This window comes from Ictalurus furcatus, chromosome 14 (genome assembly GCF_023375685.1).
Source record: "Ictalurus furcatus strain D&B chromosome 14, Billie_1.0, whole genome shotgun sequence".
Lineage (NCBI taxonomy): Eukaryota > Metazoa > Chordata > Actinopteri > Siluriformes > Ictaluridae > Ictalurus > Ictalurus furcatus.
Window position 1 is genome coordinate 9,263,120 of NC_071268.1, and position 19,627 is coordinate 9,282,746.

The window sequence follows — 19,627 nt, forward strand, 5'->3', positions numbered from 1 at the left end:
AGATAAAACTGAATTGAACTGAATTATCACCAAGTGTGCCGCACAAGTCCTGAAAAGTGAAGCCAAAACGTTTCGATCGCCCCCATGTGGCTGGATGCTGTATAGGTCATAAACCTAAGACAAACTAAACAATCAAATTACACTTCAAATACATTTTTTACCAAAGACGGTTTCTGTCATTTTAGGTAGCTTTTAACGACACTGATGTAAGTTCAAGTGTTCGTCTTTGAAATAAGTTTGAGTTTAGTTAGTTATTTGATACTATAAAAACGGCGGTGTGACGTCACGATTGACAGCGTCTCTGAGCGAAGTAGTCACTGAGGCACCGACGGACGTTTTTCAGGATCTTCGGGAGGAGATCGGATCTTTAACTTTAATTTCTACATTCCTATAACTGTCGATTTCACACCGACATAGCAAGCTGAAAAAGTTCAGGGGCGTGTGCCTGCGATGGATTCTGCAGGAGTGTGGACGGGACCTCGATACCGCGGGTCCACTTCACGCTCACTAGAGTGAAAGTGCGTCGTACGTCTTTTTATTTTTTATTTTTTACAGTCTACGGTTATCGTTCATAATGCTACTCGCTATTGTCTGCTGTTGTTGCTGTACTGCAATTTCAGTACACTATAGTAGAAGAGTACAGGTAGCGTCTCGGGCCTGTAACTGTCACAGTGTGGTTGAAGTAGCGTTTTGTAAGCAAACAAAAGACACACTTTCATGCAGGTGTACATGTTTTTTTTTTTTGTTTTTTTTTCCCACTCTGCACATGCTGAGGTGCGAAATCATGTCATTACAAGCACTAGGGTTGCTGTGATTGACAGGAGAGAGAGAGAGAGACGAATGCCATCCCTCCAACCCAGAGACCACGACCAATGTTGCTCTCTTGGACTCCTGGATATGGATGGATTCAAACTTACAACCTCTCAATGACAGGGGGGCAAATGCTTTTTTGTTGTGCCACTTCGGTTTGGAACCCAAGGACTAAAGGTCTGCGTGTTTTTAGATATACTAACGAGTTCTAGAGAAGATTGCATCTTTAAAATTGAGCAAAATAGCACAAGTTTGGCACGGTAATGAACGTGCAGTCGGAAGAGTTTCTGCCTAAAAGTGCAAAATATAGGGGCGAAGTCGACGTAAATCAATTCATTTAGCACCAGCTATTTCCTAATTTCCGAAACTGACAGTCCCATCTGTGTTAGTGATTCCGAGTGCAAATTACTACATCCAAAGACCATGTATTAAATTTGCAGGAGTCTCATTCTGTCAGATGAAGACAAAATTATACCGTCTACTAGGTTTTCATAATGAGAAGATTTATCAGCATTACGCCTTAGTATCGCGATACGATATTTCAAGAATACGTTCTTAAAAATGGTTTCATATAAGGTATTCGCCACACGTCCCACACGCACCTCTGATGCCCACAACATTTAAATAGAGATCGTGAAACGTGTTTCATTCACACTTAACCTACCCTATGAACAGAACCTTGATTGTTTGAGTTTACATTTATATTGTATTTAACAGTTTTTCAGTGCACCTCAGCCTTTAGTTAGCATTATATTTTGCATGTGTGGTTAGGTTTAGTTCCGGTTCGACTCTATCGAGATGCCTTTAGATATCTTGGCATGGCGATCAAAAAACAAACGGGGTATTATTACATATTGCTTTCTGGACCTATTTTTATGTGATGTCATTCGTTATAAATCAGCTGAAACACACCCAATGTTTGTTCACGTCTACCAACAAATTAGTGTGCATCATTTGGGGACAATATATGCTTTATGAAGGCGATGTATTATCACCGTCAGAAACGGAGGGAAATGGTAGCTCAGTAGTTAAGACATTAGAAGTTCGTGAGTTCAAAACAGAGAACTGCTCAGTTGTATAAACATAGTGTAAATCTACCCGAGAGCGGTTATGCAGTATGACGACCTTGCTCTGGAATCATCGATGAGTAATGTGTAGCTTGAACAGTGAACATTCCCAACACTGTCCCACCATGACCACGACCAGCAGCACCTCCAGTGTCTATCATCGATACCAAACAGAAGGGATGAGTGGACTTATGTTTTTGACTGTTTAATGGGTCAAAGTCACTAATCTGTTCGCACTCCACAACAGTCCACACACCTAGGGCTAACCGTTATGCCATGTTTAAGGTCCAGCACTCAACCGAACACTACCCGGTGCTTGAAACGCAGGTCTGGTCCTACCGCATCCTGCAGTCATGTGACATCTGCATGATGGTGGGATTGGTATTTGAATGAACTACACTCATACTGCATGACATTACATGATTACCTGCGAAACATTTTTGTTATCCATATGATGTCGTTACATAACATTCAAACTGCAACGTCAGTGAATATCCTGGCTGAACAGTATCAGGTTGTTGGATGTGGCATTGGAAATCAACAAAGCATTGATTCCCACTCAAGGGTAGTATTTCAAGGTTGAAAAGGAAAATGTCATCGGATTCTGCACGAGTCCGAATTCAACAGTGTAAGGACTCTTGAAGCGCAGGCTTTTTATGTGGCTCTAGAAAATAAGTCGATATTTATTGCTTAATTTTCAGTTCTTTTATGTGGTTTATTTGAGCGAGCGGTTGCTTTCTTTTTCAGAAAGCAGCGTTTTTTTGATGTTTTGGGCGTTTTTGCAAAGATTTACCACGAAATCCATCCATTTTCCATACCGCTTATCGTACACAGCGCCACAGCCTATCCAAGGGGACTTCGGGAACAAGGCAGGGGACACCCTGGACGAGGTGCCGACCCATCACGGGGTACAATCACACAGCCGTGCACACACTACGGACAATTTAGAAATGCCAATCAGCCTACAGCGCATGTCTTTGGACTGGGGGAGGAAACCGGAGTACCCAGAGGAAACCCCGAAGCATAGGGGAGAACAAGCAAACTCCGCACACACGGGGTGGAGACGGGACTCGATACCCACAACCCCGGCGGCGTGAGGCGAACGTGCAAACAACTTGAAAAAGTGTTCCTGTTGGCATTTATTTTGGTCTCGGCAGAGCTTATAAAAGATTTTACGAAAGCACAAAGTACCATTTTTTTTTTTATCTCCTGGATAAACAGATCGCAAGTTGGGAGAAAAACAAACACTGAGGACAAAGTGCCCGTGAACACGGTAAATATTTCGTTGCAGTGATGTCCAACTTTAACTGTGGCTACACACAGCATCCAAAAGCTACAGCGAAGACAAATAACCTCATCTTTGATAACACCGATCTTTGTGTCATCTTTATTAATGATGATACAAATTACATAAAAGATAGCAAGCTAGGAGAGTTACATAGATAACACTAGCTAGGATTCGTAAGAGCATTGTGTGTGTGTATCAAAGGCAGTACTTGTATTTTTTTTTTAAAAAATGCTATTGTGAAAGCCAGCATAGTTGGCAAGAATTCCAGCTGGAGGAGTTTATTCCTGTAGCAATCACAAAAACAATCTTTAACGCTCCGGTGTTTATGGTTCAGCACTCGCGGTCTGATCTCTGCTTGGACCTCCAGTCAGGAATCATCTCTCATGCACCCCTTCCATCACGATAACATACTATCTTTTTAGCGTTACCTGAAGGTAGGAGTCTACCTAAAGCGAGAGGTGAGCACTGGTGTAAAGACGTAAGTCTGACACTGGATCAGGGATCAGAGGCATGAGAGGAACCTGCAGAACCTGCTCACCTCGTTAGCATGTACGGAGACGGTCAAGAGTTTGTGTCCTTTGTGTCTTTACGCTCTAGAAATTCTTGTCAGTACAGCAAAAAAAAAACAACAACAACGCTTTCATTTCAATGAATTGCTGTACCGATATGTGAAATTTTAGAACTCTAATACTTACCAGCACATTTCCACTAGGAGTAAACATTTGTGCAGCAGTAAACACCTAGAAGGAATGTAAGTGAGATGTGCAACACGCTGTATCCCCTGGAGTCGATCACCGAACAACGGCAGCATGACACTGCCAGTAGTCTTGCCAATTTAACGCATCATATTTTAATTCCCTCTTCCCTCAGATTACACCCAGAAGGATAAATGAGGGCTGATTGCTACAATTTTGTCTCGAAAACTGGAACTGAAAAGAAGCATGAATGCCCCGACTGGCTGTACTATAAAAACCCTCCTGTTATTGATTAACCCCATCAAAAACTGATGTATCCAACCCCCTGGGACAACTCGTTTCTCTCACTCACCTTCCCACACAACCAATTAAAGCACTGCTCCTGCTTAATCGCATGCATGCTTCCTTTTCCAGTTTCAAGATAAAGTCTGAAATATACATCTCAGATATTGCCTGTCCCGTCTGAGAGCTCCTAACATTCCCATTGCAAACACCAGGCTTTTATTTCCAGTGCGAGTGTATCATTAGGTAATGAGCCCAGCTTTCTCCTTCCATTAAAAAGGCTTAAAAATGCCATTAGGCCTCGGGCTTACACTTGGTTAGTGAGCTGATCTGAAGATCTCACTGGGTATGTTTACTCCAGCCAAACCAGCTGTGGATGAGAACATGTGCCCAGACAGAGGAAGCAATTTTAGGCAGCATTTGCATGCTACGAAGGCGTAGAAATGAGTATATACGCTCAGAAAAGAAATATATAGTTGTCTATGGGTGTAACACAACAGCGCTTACTCTATGTGTATCCGTATTTAAACCTGAAGTGGGTGTGGCCTCAATCAGGACCAGTGTCTGAATTCTGGCTCGGACAGTTCCTCAAACTCAACACCATTTGAGCTCGTAATTCGTCTCAACCAGAGGAGTTTTTTTTTTTTTTTAAATCAATTATTTTTGCTACCTAGAAAACTCCCCCTGTACTCCTGCATCATGGTAGAGGAAGGTATGGCAGCACTGGATAATCGTAGCTACTTCTTCATTCTCATAAATAACACTTACTTTTACTATAGTCATTGATTTAAACCACAGGCGACAGGCTGGTGAAGGAGCTACCTGTACCCCTGCCAACCCCGGTCTGATCCTGAGCTCGGGTTACTCTCCGTGTTCTCCTCATGTCTGTGTGGGTTTCCTCTGGATTCCCCCTACCTCCCAAAAACATGCCGGTAAGTGCATTTCCAACAATATCTTTCCTGGGTATGTGTGTGTGTAATACCCTGCGATGTCCTATTCAGGGTTCATTCTCCGACCTTGTACCCAGTGTTCCTGGGAAAGTCTAATCAGTGATTAAACCGTAGTCACAAAACACATCAATCAGGCCAGCCAATGAACTTTATAGTGGTGCACTTGAATGGAAAGACCTCGCAGTTACAATACGCCAGTGTAAAGCCAGCATCAAGCGGCATCCGACGGCGCGGTCCGTCACGGGTGCGTTTTCCAGGTCGTTCGAACAAAACGTATTGCAGAAAACTTTGCATGGTTTCATGAGTGTACTCTGTATTCTGTACTATGCATCTAAACAGGATGACAAAAAAAAAAAAAATACTATACAGGGATAATAAATTTGGCATAGCTCATGGTGACATACGTAGAACACTGCAAAGTGTCTGAAATACTAGGCTTGGTTCCAAGAGACCTTACAGGTACATGACGATCCAAATACCAGAGTCTAGTTTTATCTCACGAATTCATTAAACCGAATGTAGGCCTACGACTTTCTCTCGTTATTTACAGGATAATAAAGGTTCTCAGCTTTGACTGGTATGTTCACATCATATTTTTTTTTTTCCTGGTTAATCTGCTGTGGAATTCCACCGATGCCGGAATATCTCGTATACATCATCACAGGTTAGCAAAAGCAGTCAGACCTTCAACCATGAAACACTTTCTGACATTCTCACAAACAACTTTGAGGTTTTTAGCATTCCTCCCCTCCCTCCCTCCCTCTCTCTCTCCAAAAAACAAACCCCTCAGAAAACCCAAGTCAAATAACACTTTGAATAAAAAAGCTGTCAGGTTGATTTTCAGAGTGGAAAGGAACAAGCGTTAGTCTGAAACGCATTCTGACGGCACGATTTTCTCTTCTTTCCTTTTTTGTTTTTAAATAATATGTTCAAAAACGTCTTGGGTAATTACAGAAATAAATGAGGTGTGGAGCAGTTTTAGGTGAACACGACCGTCACTGTTTGAATCTCGTATCACTCTAACAGCTTTCAGATGGTGCGTGCAATATGAAAAGTTGGCACATTATTTCTTTTTTTTTTTTTTTAATTTATTTTTTTTATTCAAATTGCGGGAAAAAAAATTTTTTTAAATAACTAGCAGCACGCTACTTGGTGAAAACACAATGCGGTTGAATCGCTGCTGAAAGGAGTGCCGTATTGATTTAATGACACAGAAGCAAACACAGAAATGTTCGGGAACATGCGAACCGTGCTCAGACAGACATGCGACCGCTTTAAATGTCACAGCGAACCAGGCAGCGCTTTTATATGTAAATTAGCCGAGTGTGGGAAATGAATCGATGCATTAGCTATGCGTTTTACCAACAAAAAAAAAAATGATTAATTAAAAAGACAGGGGGGATTAAAAAAAAAAAAAAAAAAAAAAAAAAAAAGAACACGACAGCAAAAATTGGAGTGGGAGCAAAACTGTAGGTGGGTCATGTGTGGAAAATCAAACTAAGCAGATGTTTTGATTTGAAAGACCCACGTCCTGTCAGCGCTACGGGGGTCGGCCCCCTAATAAAAGCAGGTTAAATGCTTGGCAGGTGGAATGAAATTATTTCTCTGCTTCCCCGGAAAATGAATGAACGCCAGTCTGTAGTCTTATTTCATTTTATTTCATCCTTAGGGACAGTCTGTTCCTTTATCCCTCCCCTCCCCTCCTCCCCCCTCCCCCCCCCTTTTTGAACTCTGATTTTCTATCAGCGGCTTCCTTATTCCATGAGCGCATCTGAATCAAAAAAGTCATTTGACTTTGCGCTGCAAAAAGCGATCGGTAATTACAAAGGGTTCTGGCCGTTATTACCGCGGTGCATTAGCTCTGTGGCAGCACGTTTATGAAAAGAATGGGGGGCGGGGGGGGATAAGAAAGAAAGAAAAAAAAAAGATGGTTTAAAAGAAAAACCATAAATCAAACTAATCATTTCGTAGCCAATTTTATTTCTTTAGGAGAAATGGAATGAGATGGGAAATAGTTTCTAACGCAGTAGAAACAAGAAAAACTTACCCACTTAATTGCTGGGCCATAAAACCAATTCAAAGCGCTGACAAGCTTCCTGTCATTATGGCCACCTTACCCTCAAGATGGAAACGCTAGCGCTTCAGTGGAAACCTCCATAACCTGTGCAGATCTGACATATATTCAATAGAGGAGAAATCTCCATTAACATATCAGCTTACCAACCGCGCACACACGTTTATTCGTTTTTTTTCCAGTGGAAAATATTCCACTTGTTTGCAGTGATTTGAATGTATTACGTAGGAAAGTCATCATGAGATGACGTCAAGAGAAAGTGACAGCTCGTCTTCTATAACCACTCCATTGGAGACGGGGCCTGTCCTGGTAACGCTGAGCACGGGGCAGGACAACACCGTGGCTGAGACACCAGAGCATGCCATGCATGAATGGATTTGGCGAAGCTCAGTCTCATATTGTAGCTGGTTGTGTTGTACTGTCTGGACCTGTAGGCTTACATGTGATCGTGATATATATATATATATACAATCATTAAAGCTTCATGATGATCGGTGTTAACTTTTTTTTCTTTCATATAGTACTGCCCCGGCTTTTAATGCATCATCGTGTTGCCTTCTTGAGCATCAGTGAACGTTTGCACCTTTTGTAATAGTCGTGTACGAGTCTCTCAGTCGTCCTCAGTGTGAAAAGATTGATCTGAACATCATATAGTCGCTGTTGGAAAGGAGTCAAATATGCAGAAGATGCTGGAAAAGTAATGAATGTGCAGGACCTGGAGGATTTACTGAAGAACAGTGGGCAGTTTAACTGCTCGGGACAAACAAGGGACTCATGAAGAAGTCTCACAAAACAAACACAGTCGTGGATCATCGAGGTAACGACACACAGTGTTAAGAATCAAGGGTGTGTAAACTTCTGAATGGGGTAATTTGTGTCAATTCAGCTATTATTGTGGACTATATGTAAGCATCTGTTATGAGAAAAAGCTTATTCAGGGCAGTACGAAATAAAAAAATAAACAAACAAACAAAAGACTTATTATTATTATTATTATTTTCCCATTATTAACATTTTGCAGATTCTGCAAGGGTTATGTAAACCTATAACAGTAAACGAGGAGATTTTAAAGAATAAACAATGCTGTAGTTCGGTGTTACTGAATATATTAGTGTCCTTCAGCTCTTCAGATATAAATATCGGCCGTGTTTTTATTGTCGCTGACGTTCCGATCCGTTTCATAACGGTCTGCTAGGAAACTCAACAGGAGGAAGAATATTCTGCTCAATTATTTCGAACAGTAGTTTTAATCATCTGTCTGAACCTGCTCGTAGGCGGCCATTTTTAATTACCCTGCCATTATTTATCATTAGATCTGATTTATGCACCAGAACAGACCTCAAGCGTAAGTGAACAGAGAGATGAATCATGTAGCTTACAACCGTGTTTTGGGCTTTTATTTCTCTTGCATCCTATTTGGAGTGTTCACGAACTTTAAATGTAATTGTTTCGACAAACGTGGGACATACGTGCACACACACACAGGCATAGACCAATATAATAAATATGTAAATAAATATATAACCTCTTCTCGTCTCAACAGTAACTACAGAAAAGAAAAAAAGAAAAAAAAAAAACCCAAACATTTTTACTGGCTACATTAAGCTCTGTGAGACTCGAGGGGAAACTCGTGCATGATGGGATGCATTTTTCTGTGGCCGATGCACAACGTCCCCGTGGAGGACAGTAGCGAGATACAGAACTAGAGCAATATTCCAACGATTGGATTAGACCTGGGACCCACCTGCCAAATAAATATTGATAGATTCGGGTGGCTGATGCAGCTGCGGAGCATTTTAACCTCATTCTGCTGCCTGAAATGTGTCAGGACTCGCTACCTGATCTCTCCACAGCTGTGGGTCACTGAGCTCCAAATTACTATTACAGTCTGAAAAAGGAGGTGATGGGAAGGGCTTTACGGGGGGGGGGGTGAGAAAAAAACCCCCACACTATTCTAGCTTATGAGTCCTGATGAATCTTTGAATAATTTGAAATACTGGCTACAATGCTCAAACCAATATTTCTCAGATATTTTAAGAGAAAGACTACGGAGATATTGCGAAAGCAATTTCACCACTCCAGTCCAGAGGGCTTAAAGCCACGACAGACAGCTGAAATTTTATGAACATGAAAAAGCGCCGGCGATATTAATTGCCGGTTTTGAGTCACGCAGCGCAAGAGCGAGTCTGTCGCTTGGCCACTTTACAGTCCTCGCTTCTATTATACATTATATCAATCAGACACCCCGGATTCATTAAGGTGGCTTATTCACCTGGGCCGTGAGCTCATTATGGATTGCTCTGATGCCAGGCACAGCTCGAGCAGAGCTTTTTTCACAGTTCAACACCCTCCCCATACCCACTGGGAAGAGAACAGGCTGGCAATTGCTCACGCTCATGCAAAGTGTTCGGGTACGGATCCGAACGCCGACGTTTAAAGCAATAGCTAACCCTTAAGGAAAACTTAATATGAAGGGCACGAGTGCCATAGCAGAGAGGTGTCTTTCGAGCATTTAACTAACAGACATGATGAGTCATAGTTCTAGTTAATGGGAGTCAGGCTCTCGAGTAAAGAGGACGCTTTGGTTCTTGCGGCTGCAGCTCAGGACTATCGAGTGTAAAAAATACAAACAAACAAAAAAAAAAAACGGGCATGTGTATGACAGGCCAGTCGTCTGTCTCCGAATCCGCTGTGACCCCGCCGCTCTGGGCAGCCTAGCGTGAGCTTAATAGAAAAAGGCACGCTCATCTCCTACAGCCACCTTGTTCCTTTGAGCTTTCACAAAATTAAACTACTTTCATTCCCTCACAGACTCTCGCTCGTTGTTGACCAGCTCAATCAGTCCGTCCGAGTTTGATCCCAGGTGCTCCTTTGTGCTGTACCTCTGTGAGGCTTTTAGTTCAGCTCTCCTGCATTCAAGAAAAAGCTCAGCGGTACAGTGGAACTACTGGAAATATAAATCATAATATAAACAGACGTGTCAGCATTGCTAACAAGAAAATCCTAGCAGGAAAGATGAAGAAGAAAAAAAAAGAAGAAAAAGGAACACAGAATCCCTTAGGTGTGACCGTGGACTCCATGCTGCAAGTTCAAGTTTATATTATATATAAGTTTTTATGTATTATTTTTTATGGATGCACAAAAAGCACTGAATTAAACTACAGTCCTAAATTAATAATACAATCTTCCTTTCACTGCACCTTGTGGTTTCTGTTACTCACTGCTTTAGACATATTATTTTACTTCTGATCATAGTGTTTTCATTAGACATTACAGACCTTACTCGCGCTCCCACTCTGTATCAGCATGTCTGCACCACGAGTGAGGAGCAACGCGGCCTCGTTACTAACACATCACTTCCTTTATAATAAACAACAGAATTCACACTGCAAGTTCGCAAATACAGCATATAATGACAATAAACTGGAATGAAACCTTTTAAGCAACTCGCACCAGTTTCCCCCGCCCCTTACACACCGTGGAGCATTTTGGATATGAACGGAGTTTGTGCTCGTGCGTCACTTTTGTGCTTCCGTGCTACACGAGCTCCGCTTTGCAAAGTTTACAGGTTACAGTCTTCTACACTACATTTGATATAAAATGCTCACCTGCCTTAGAGGACTTGGAGGTCGCACACTTTTTTTCCGCTGTCACTTGACGATTACGCCTTCTGGTAATGGTGATGGTGACTGAGGCAGGGCTGCCGGATCAACGGGGCATTTGACGGCTGGCATTTGACCCGGCACTTTTCAAACTACTGGGGCGGTGACCCAGCACTTCAGGCAATAACAGACAGGTCTGACTCAGTTGAAAAGCCAATCAGTTCAGCTGGGGGGGTTGGTGATTTGTCCTAAAGGGGATCTCCTATGATCGATAAAGGGTTAACCGTGTGTTGAGTGTCGCTTTTAAGGGACATTCCTCAATTTACATCCTTCAAATAAAGTAAGTAAGGCTTGCTGGAAAAATGTTCAGCGAAACAGACCGTGACTAACAGCCAATCGCGGAACATGAACATGTCTTCGATTTTTAAAACATATTTTAGAATTAGTGTTATCTGATGTCGTGGACAAACTTTTTTGCTGTTATTAGCTGCCTGAGGAGTAAAATGCAAAATGATGGGTGTGAGGTCGAAACAAACTACGCTGACGTTCATTAAAAGGTGTGCTGTGTCCTGTTATTGTATTATAATCAGACCCTCCATAGCTAGCTATATATATATATATATATATATATATATAAAATTTGCCCCACCACTTTTAGAGTAGTGGTGCCACCCCTGGCCTGAGGTAATGTTGGATATAAAAGGTAACGTTGATATAAACACTAAACAAGAAAGTTATTGTCGGTGACTCTGGGTATCTGCTAAAGCTAACGGCGTCACATTAAGTGCGTTTGATGTCATGTTCCATCGACTAAGAAGCGGCTTATACTTCCGGTTAGTAAAAAAAAAACGCTAGCGTTCTACCTGCGAGGATATTACCTTTCTAAAATTCATACACTAGACGGTAGAGTACACAGTGCATAGTGTAAGTGTATAGTACATCATTTGGGACACAACTTTATTGTATTTACTCTCCGATGCGTGTTTTGGGAACAGAACGCTGTGAGTAAACGCGTCCCATGCCGACAATGAGATTCGGTGACAATGATTTTCGTAATCGATTATATCGACTAGTTGTTGCAGCTCTAGACATAACTGATAAAACATGTACGGCTTTATCTGATACTTAACACCCACCTGAGTGAAGGTATAAGCTTACTGGTTCTAGCGATTGTTATTTTGGACAGAATGTAAGGCTAACCTTTGCTAGCTTATTTGCTTTAGTAGCCCAACGTAAGCGTGTTTTCAGACCTGTAGATCTGCCGTTGTTATGAAACAGGCACTTAAAGGCAACGTACCAAAATGAGTTTATGCAAGTCACATGTGAGTAAACTGTCCTCTTATTGGTCAAAGTGCACCCTTTTATGTAGCCGTCATCCATCAAGATGGACAGACAGCTGCTCCACGAGCTTATCGTGGCTTTCTTTTTCGCCGTAGTTACTATAATTGATCTAATTTATAAGTTCCACAGAGCGATTAAAGCCCATCTCCTTGAGACGCTCCCTAAACAGTAAACACCTTGTAAACCTCAGTGTTTTTGCTCAGGAATATGTTAGGCAGACCAAATTTCAATGAGGCGTTTTACCTCGTCTTCGGTCCAAGTTAAACCATGATTCGTGCTGCGAGCCGTTAGCACAGCAAACACGCTATTTACACAACGCAGTTCTCATCACGCGCTGCTAGACAAGCGAACCGCTCCGGAGTTCATTTGCAATCGGGCAGCTGAACGAGGTGGGCTCGGGCCGATTGTTTTGGCGCGGATCCGAGCGCGATTACGGTGTTCATATATGTCTAAACGAACCGAGCCAAGGGAGAAAACGCACCGGGTTCTGAAACAAACGCTCCACACGAGCCAGGTGTGAAAACACTAAGTATATCAAAACTTGTACTTCATACGTTGTTTTTTTTAAGTAAGTGATCCATTGATTATTTCACATAATCTACAGGGTGCCTGAAATATCAGGGACCATTGAGACACAGTGACTGAGAAAATGTGTAGAGCGTAAGGGTGTACATGTTGAACATATGTTGTAAATAATAAATACAAAATGAAGTATATGTAGGTTTACTCTCATTGGTTCCTGCATTTTGGACACCCTGTACTGGGCAAACAGTGCACTATATGGGTTATACCAACACCCTAGGTACTGAGCATATACGTGTGGGAACCCAAATACCCCCAGGATTGTTTTTCAAAATAAATAAATAAAAAAACACCTAGTATACACCATTTCTCCTTTAATACCCTTAAAAGTCTCTCCTTGTGATGTGATACACTTGTCCCAGCGTTTCTCCCGTTCCTGGAACATTTTCTATACTCACCTTTTGTCATCATGTCTACAGCCTCCTGGGTATTTTTTTTTTTTTTTCCGGATTTCTTCCACGGTGCCGAATCGTTCCCCTTCAGTCTCGGAACAAAAACAAGTCACGAGATCTGGCGAATCCGGCGGAGGTGAAGCGATAACCACACCGCAGTGTGTGCAGGTGCATTGTCGTGGTGCAAGATCTAGTTCTGGGCGCACCATTGCTCCGGATGATTTATCGCCACTCGGGAGACGGACTCGCCGTACCGTAAGCACATACTACCCAGCTGCAAAACATGCAACTACGTCAAGTGCACGTGCCCATGTGTTACAATTCTTGGGTCCTCCCTTGTATATAGTGAATATTTGGGATTCAGCCTGACTGCCTCCTGGAGGCGTTAATATGAAAAGGTAACGGTATACAGAATGTTTAACAGGTGTGAAAAAGTCCAGTGTGTCTGTAGCACCTCCATGTTTTGGGTTTTTTTTTTTTTTTTAAACCTACCAAAGAGCGTCGTTTTGTTTTCTACTGGCTCATAAGACTGTGGTCACAGGTTAAAAGTTCACCTAGATAAAGTCTGTGTGAATTAAACGCAAAAACGACCAGAAGCTACGACATCGTTCACGGCGTTCATGGTTTGAGCGCTGTTTTAGAGCCCTTTCACACTTAACGATCCATTTTCCGAATCTGAATCGGGGCGAAATTCGTACCTTTGGTTCGCTGCATCGTTTTCATTCGGTTTGGTGATTTCGTTTCATAACGCGTATAATTAAACGACGCAAAAATCAAACAAAAGCCGGTTGGGAGGCATGAAGAGCTGAAAATTTACTCATAACACACAGCATTGATTTGTCACAAAAATATAGCGAACAGTACTAGCAAAGAAAAAAAAAAATGGATCTATAAAGATAAATAAAAGGCAAAAATTGCTGCCAGAAACTCAAAATACATGGAATGTTTGTTTCAGAAATTGTCTCATGGTCAAAATTCAAAAATGTTATGGCTGAATTATAGATGTTAGCACTTTTGTATAAATGTAGGCCATGTGTGGTTGAAAAGAAAAAAGACCTGGAGCTTCGTTAAAAGCTGCTGAAAATTGGGCTGTCGAATGAGGAGGAGTGGAGGGCTTAGAGAGTTGATATAAATTATGCATATCTTATCTAGGAAATCCCATGAAGCTTAAACTTCCTGCTAGGAATCTTTTCTGATTTGAATTCACTCCGAGTCCGTCTTTCTCTCGACACGTTGATGCGACTGTTGGAACTATTCACGTCGATGTGCCGCCGAAACCCCGCGTTTGACTCTCGGTTGGCAAAACGCATCCGAAACTTAGCAGCGATATCATGACTGCTCTCTGAAACGGGAAAACTGTCAGCCAATCGGAAAACGCAATCAATTAATAAAGGCAATCTATTTCTCAAACTCAAAACATGGACCTCTGGGGAAGAAACATGGCCTGCCTCCTGCTATTGAGAGTCTCTCTGCTCACGCAGACGATCAGAGATTTATCTAGTGCGTAGCACAACCCGTGCCAGCAGAGTCACGTTTCCCAGCATCCTGCTGTGACACTGAGCTTGTGTCCGTCGGCGACATGCTCAACACTTACCTGCAGCTCTGCCAGATCTGTAATCCTGGAACATCGCTTCTCTCACTGCAGCGCTCCTGTGAAAAGAAGAAGACGACTAACTAACAAATCAAGCATTCCTGTCACACGGTAAAGCCGACACGTCGTCTCGGCAGTTTCTTAACGTTTTTGTTGACCTGAAATAGTTCTACGCCCCCCCCCCCAACAGAAATCTGACTCATTTCATCAACCAACACACGGGATTCAATAAAGTGCCCTCGAGCTTCAAGATGCAAAGCTATTTGGCAGCAAAACATCATTGTTTCTGCCAATACTCGTCTCTTTTCCCCTCACTTTGTTGTATCATTGCTTTCAACATCACCAATTTGGGAATTTCAATCATTCATCTTCAGTTGGAGCGGTATCCTGGTCAGGGTTGCGATGGAGCTGGAGCCGATACTGGGAATACTGGGAGCAAGGCTGGAATACACCCTGGATATGACACCAGTCCATTGCAGTGCAGCATTCACTATACACACACGCACACACACACACATACAAATAGTCACACACTCCCTCAAACCTAGGGGCAATTTAGTGAACCCAAACCACCTACTGACATGGGCTCCAGTTGATGTTCACATCAAACATCAGAATACAGAGAAAAAGCTGATCTCTGATTGTTTCAGAAACTGCTGATCTCCCAGGATTTTCACACACAGCAGTCTGTAGAGTGTACACAGAATGGTGCGAAAAACAAAACAATTGAAGGCAACACAATACATGAAGAACCCGGGGGGTGTAAACTTTTGAACAGGATGACCGGTGTAAATTGTTATTATTTTGTCTTCTGGGAGATGTGTAACTCTCTTATTTATCTTCTGAAGGGCAGTACTAAATGGAAAAAAAAAAAAAAGATCTTTAAACAAAATAATAACGATTTACACTGATCATCCTGTTCAAAAGTTTACACGCCCCCCGGTTCTTAATGCATCATCATGTTGAGCATCAGTGAACGTTTGCACCTTTTGTAATAGTCGTGTACGAGTCTCTCAGTCGTCCTCAGTGTGAAAAGATTGATCTGAACATCATATAGCCGCTGTTGGAAAGGGCTCGAATATGCAGAAGATGCTGGAAAAGTAAAGAATGTGCAGGACCTGGAGGATTTTTCTGCAGAACAGTGATCGGTTGAACTGCTCGGGACAAACGAGGGACTCATGCAGAACTCTCACAAAACATAAACACAGTCGCTGATCATCCAGGTAACGACACACTATGGGTGTGTAAACTTTTGAACGGGGTCAATTTTTATAAATACAGCTATTATCTTGTCTTGTGGACTATATGTAAACATCTGTTATGTGAAATAGCTTATTCAGGGCAGAACTAAATAAACAACAACATGGGAATTTTAAATCCCATCTTATTTTATTAACAGTATTAAGATTTAGCAGATTCTGCAAGGGGTATGCAAACTTTTGGGCACAACTATGCACTGTAGTTTCATGACTAGGTCATTGGCCTTCATAAAACAAATCTCACTTAGGGGCTAGAGAAGATATACATACTGTAACTCTGTCAATGTTGGCATAACACTGCCATCGCATATAAATAGCTTAACTGTTAATTGTAATAGTTATGGAAATTGTAATAAATTGAGCAGCCAATAAGACAGCCAATGCATGTTAGAATAAACCCTGATAAAAATGTTTACAGGCGTAAGGCATCAGGAAGGGCCTTTGTAGCCCTGTGAGCACTGCACTTAAATAACGTGTTAGCACAGAAATACTACTAAAGCTTAAAGTGCACCTATTATGCTTTTTCAGATATTACCGTTCATGTAGTGTGTTATAGAGCTGTTTGTGAATGTAAAAAGTCTACAAAGTTTCAGAAATCAAAGCGCACGACAAACGGAGTTATCGACCCCTTAAAAGAAGGAATCGATTCTGAAAAGCTGAAACGATTCGTTAGTGATTCCAGACTTTATTTCCTGTACTAACCTACGTAGGTTTGTAACAAAAAGCCCCGCCTCTGGTCTTCATCGGCTGCTCGATGTCAGCGGTAGACTAATCCCGACAGACAGGGACGTTTGACCAGTCAGAGCAGAGTATGCTCTCTGAAACGAGGAGTTTAGAACGAATGCTTTAGAATGAATCATTTAACGAGTCGTTTGTGACACTGGGGAGGGGGAAAGGTAATGCTGCAGTTTAAATTATGAGCACGTTAAAGTGTTTTTAGACCTCGGATGTGTGTAAAACCCTCAAACAAAATTAGGCACGTTTCAAAAACAGAATACGTGCACTTTAATAAAAATGATAATAATAAAAATATGCTCATATTTACATTACAACCAAAATTAAGTCAATCAATTATACGCACGGCTGTGAAAAGGACTGCTTTTAAACCAACTCAAAAGCACCGAAAATTCAGAGCTTAATTATATTTGGATATCTTACATCACGAAAGCATGAACAGAGGTGTATTTGCTCTAGGGTCAAGGTTCAAACCTCGCTGTTTGCAATGTAACGGGTCTCTGTGCCAAGCTGATGGATTGGCAAACTCCACAGGAGCGTGTCGGAAATAAAACATGTGTAAATTCTCATGGCGCCGCGAGAGCCCCGTCTTCCTCAAAATAACAGCGTAGGTGTGACCTACCTGTCAGTTTAGCGCTACACGAACTGTAGCTGCTGTATATCTGAGCTGATCTGAATATAAAGCTGCTAACCACTTCTATTTGAGGCAGGTGAGCTCTACGGGAATGAACTCGACCCCTTGTTCTACTCCTTTTTTTATTCATATACAAGCATAAAGCAATTAATCAGCGGCAATAAAATAGCAAGCTATAAAAGAGGACACGTGTTAATTAAGAACACAAGCTTGCCTTTTCCCCTCATAAAGTATTCAATTAATCAGGTCATGATGAATTAACACAACGTGTATCAGGTTCATGTCAGCTTGTACCTTTCTTAGACACGGGTCTTAAAAATTCAACATAAAAAGGAAGAACTATAAATCGTAGAGAGCTCGGGTTACGATCTTGTGAGCGCTCGGCAAATGAGCAAGCGCGTATGCTAGAACCAGCCGCTTATCACGAGTGCAGCGAAGCGGTGATTATAGTACTAAACGCATACGAGAACCAGTCAAATAATGAACGGTATCATTCATTAAGGAGAAATGTTCCCCGTGGAGCAAGGTAACAGCTGCAGCTGTAGGTCAAGCTTTAGAATAACCGCACTTCATCACTCTCCATCGGTCAATAAGGCCCGCTGATGCACACTGACCTTAATCATAACCTGAGCGTGAGTCCTTTTCACCGGAGCGCAAACCACTCGTAGGCAGAATGTTTGCTCCAGATCTTCTCAAGTGAGGTTGCTTTAGTGTGAAAGGTAAACACAGGGCAGAACGTTTTATATCTGTGATATTCTTTCTTGCAGTTTGGGTATAAGGTGTAGAGGTCTAGCACTGGATAAAGGATGGGGGGGGGGGGGGGAGAGAGAGAGAGAAAGAGAGGGAGCGAGAGAGGGAGGGAGAGAGGGAGATGGAGAGAGGGAGAGAGAGGGAGAGAAAGAGAGATGGAGACAGACAGAGGGAGAGAAAGAGAGAGAGAGAGACAGGGAGAAAGAGAGAGAGAGGGAGAGAGAGAGAGAGAAAGAGGGAGACAGAGAGGGGGAGAGAGAAAGAGAGAGAGATAGAGAGAGAGAGGGAGAGAGAGCGAGAGAGAGAGAAAGAGAGGGAGGGAGAGAGGGAGATGGAGAGAGAGAGAGAGGGAGAGAAAGAGAGATGGAGACAGACAGAGAGGGAGAGAGAGAGAGTCAGAGTAAGAGAGGGAGAGAGAGAGAGAGAGAGAGAGAGACAGAGTAAGGGGGGAGAGAGAAAGAGAGGGGGAGAGAGAAAGAGAGAGAGATAGAGAGAGAGAGGGAGAGAGAGAGAGAGAGAGAAAGAGAGAGAGAGGGAGAGAAAGAGAGGGAGAGTCAGAGTAAGAGAGGGAGAGAGAGAGAGAGAGAGAGAGAGAGAGAGAGAGGGAGAGTAAGGGGGGGAGAGAGAAAGAGAGGGGGAGAGAGAAAGAGAGGGAGAGAGAGAGAGAGAGAGAGAGACAGAGTAAGGGGGGGAGAGAGAAAGAGAGGGGGAGAGAGAAAGAGAGAGAGATAGAGAGAGAGAGGGAGAGAGAGAGAGAGAGAGAGAAAGAGAGAGAGAGGGAGAGAAAGAGAGGGAGAGTCAGAGTAAGAGAGGGAGAGAGGGAGAGAGAGAGAGAGAAAGAGAGGGAAAGTCAGAGTAAGAGAGGGAGAGAGAGAGAGAAAGAGGGAGACAGAGGGAGAGACAGAGTAAGAGAGGGAGAGAGAGAGAAAGAGAGGGGGAGAGAGAAAGAGAGAGAGATGGAGAGAGAGAGGGGAGAGAGAGAGAGAGAGAGAGAGAGGAAATAAATAACAGAAACCAATGAGGAAAGAGAAAATGCTAACATACCTAATTTTTTCTTCCTTACTAATGACCTTTTATAGCACAGTTATCTCACTGTTAAATGTTCAGTGCTTAATTCTGATTGGTCAAAGGGTGTTGATTCATTTTCTACAACAGTAGTTCTGACTGTTATTCAAATCACATTTAAAAAAATGTATTATTTTACACATTTTTAAATGCATTATTATTTTCAGCTCAGCAGCTTCAGCTCAGCAGCTCGGAGAACGACGGCACCCTTCCAAGTTGACACTTGTGTCCTGTCTCCGCCCTTGTCCTGTGAATAATTGTTTCCCCTTACGTGTCCAAATCAGTCTCAGCTGTTCCATGTTAACCCCACTGATCAGTTTGTATAGTTAAACCCCTCGTGTATCTTTATTCAGTGCGAAGTATTGTTTTTCTGTGTTTAGCCGCCAGAGCCGTACCGAGCATTTGATCCTTGTTCTTTGTTTCATGTTCTTGTTTTTATGCTCGTGTTGATTCTTGTTTCGTTCCCCTGACTCTGTGCCTGTTTTCTGACCACGTTTCTGTTACTCGATT

The 19,627-nt window shown here is 42.4% G+C and overlaps 1 protein-coding gene across 6 annotated transcripts in view; it reads right to left on the reverse strand.

The window, feature by feature from the left end:
• The window catches only part of enox2 (ecto-NOX disulfide-thiol exchanger 2), a 296,308-nt gene that overhangs the window by 214,655 nt on the left and 62,026 nt on the right, over positions 1 to 19,627 (reverse strand). For all 6 annotated transcript variants that reach the window (XM_053641146.1, XM_053641143.1, XM_053641145.1 and 3 more), the window contains one exon: positions 14,678 to 14,733. In XM_053641146.1, the coding sequence (XP_053497121.1) occupies positions 14,678 to 14,711 (34 nt within the window). In that variant the 5' untranslated portion in view covers positions 14,712 to 14,733. The remainder of the gene's footprint in view (positions 1 to 14,677; positions 14,734 to 19,627) is intronic.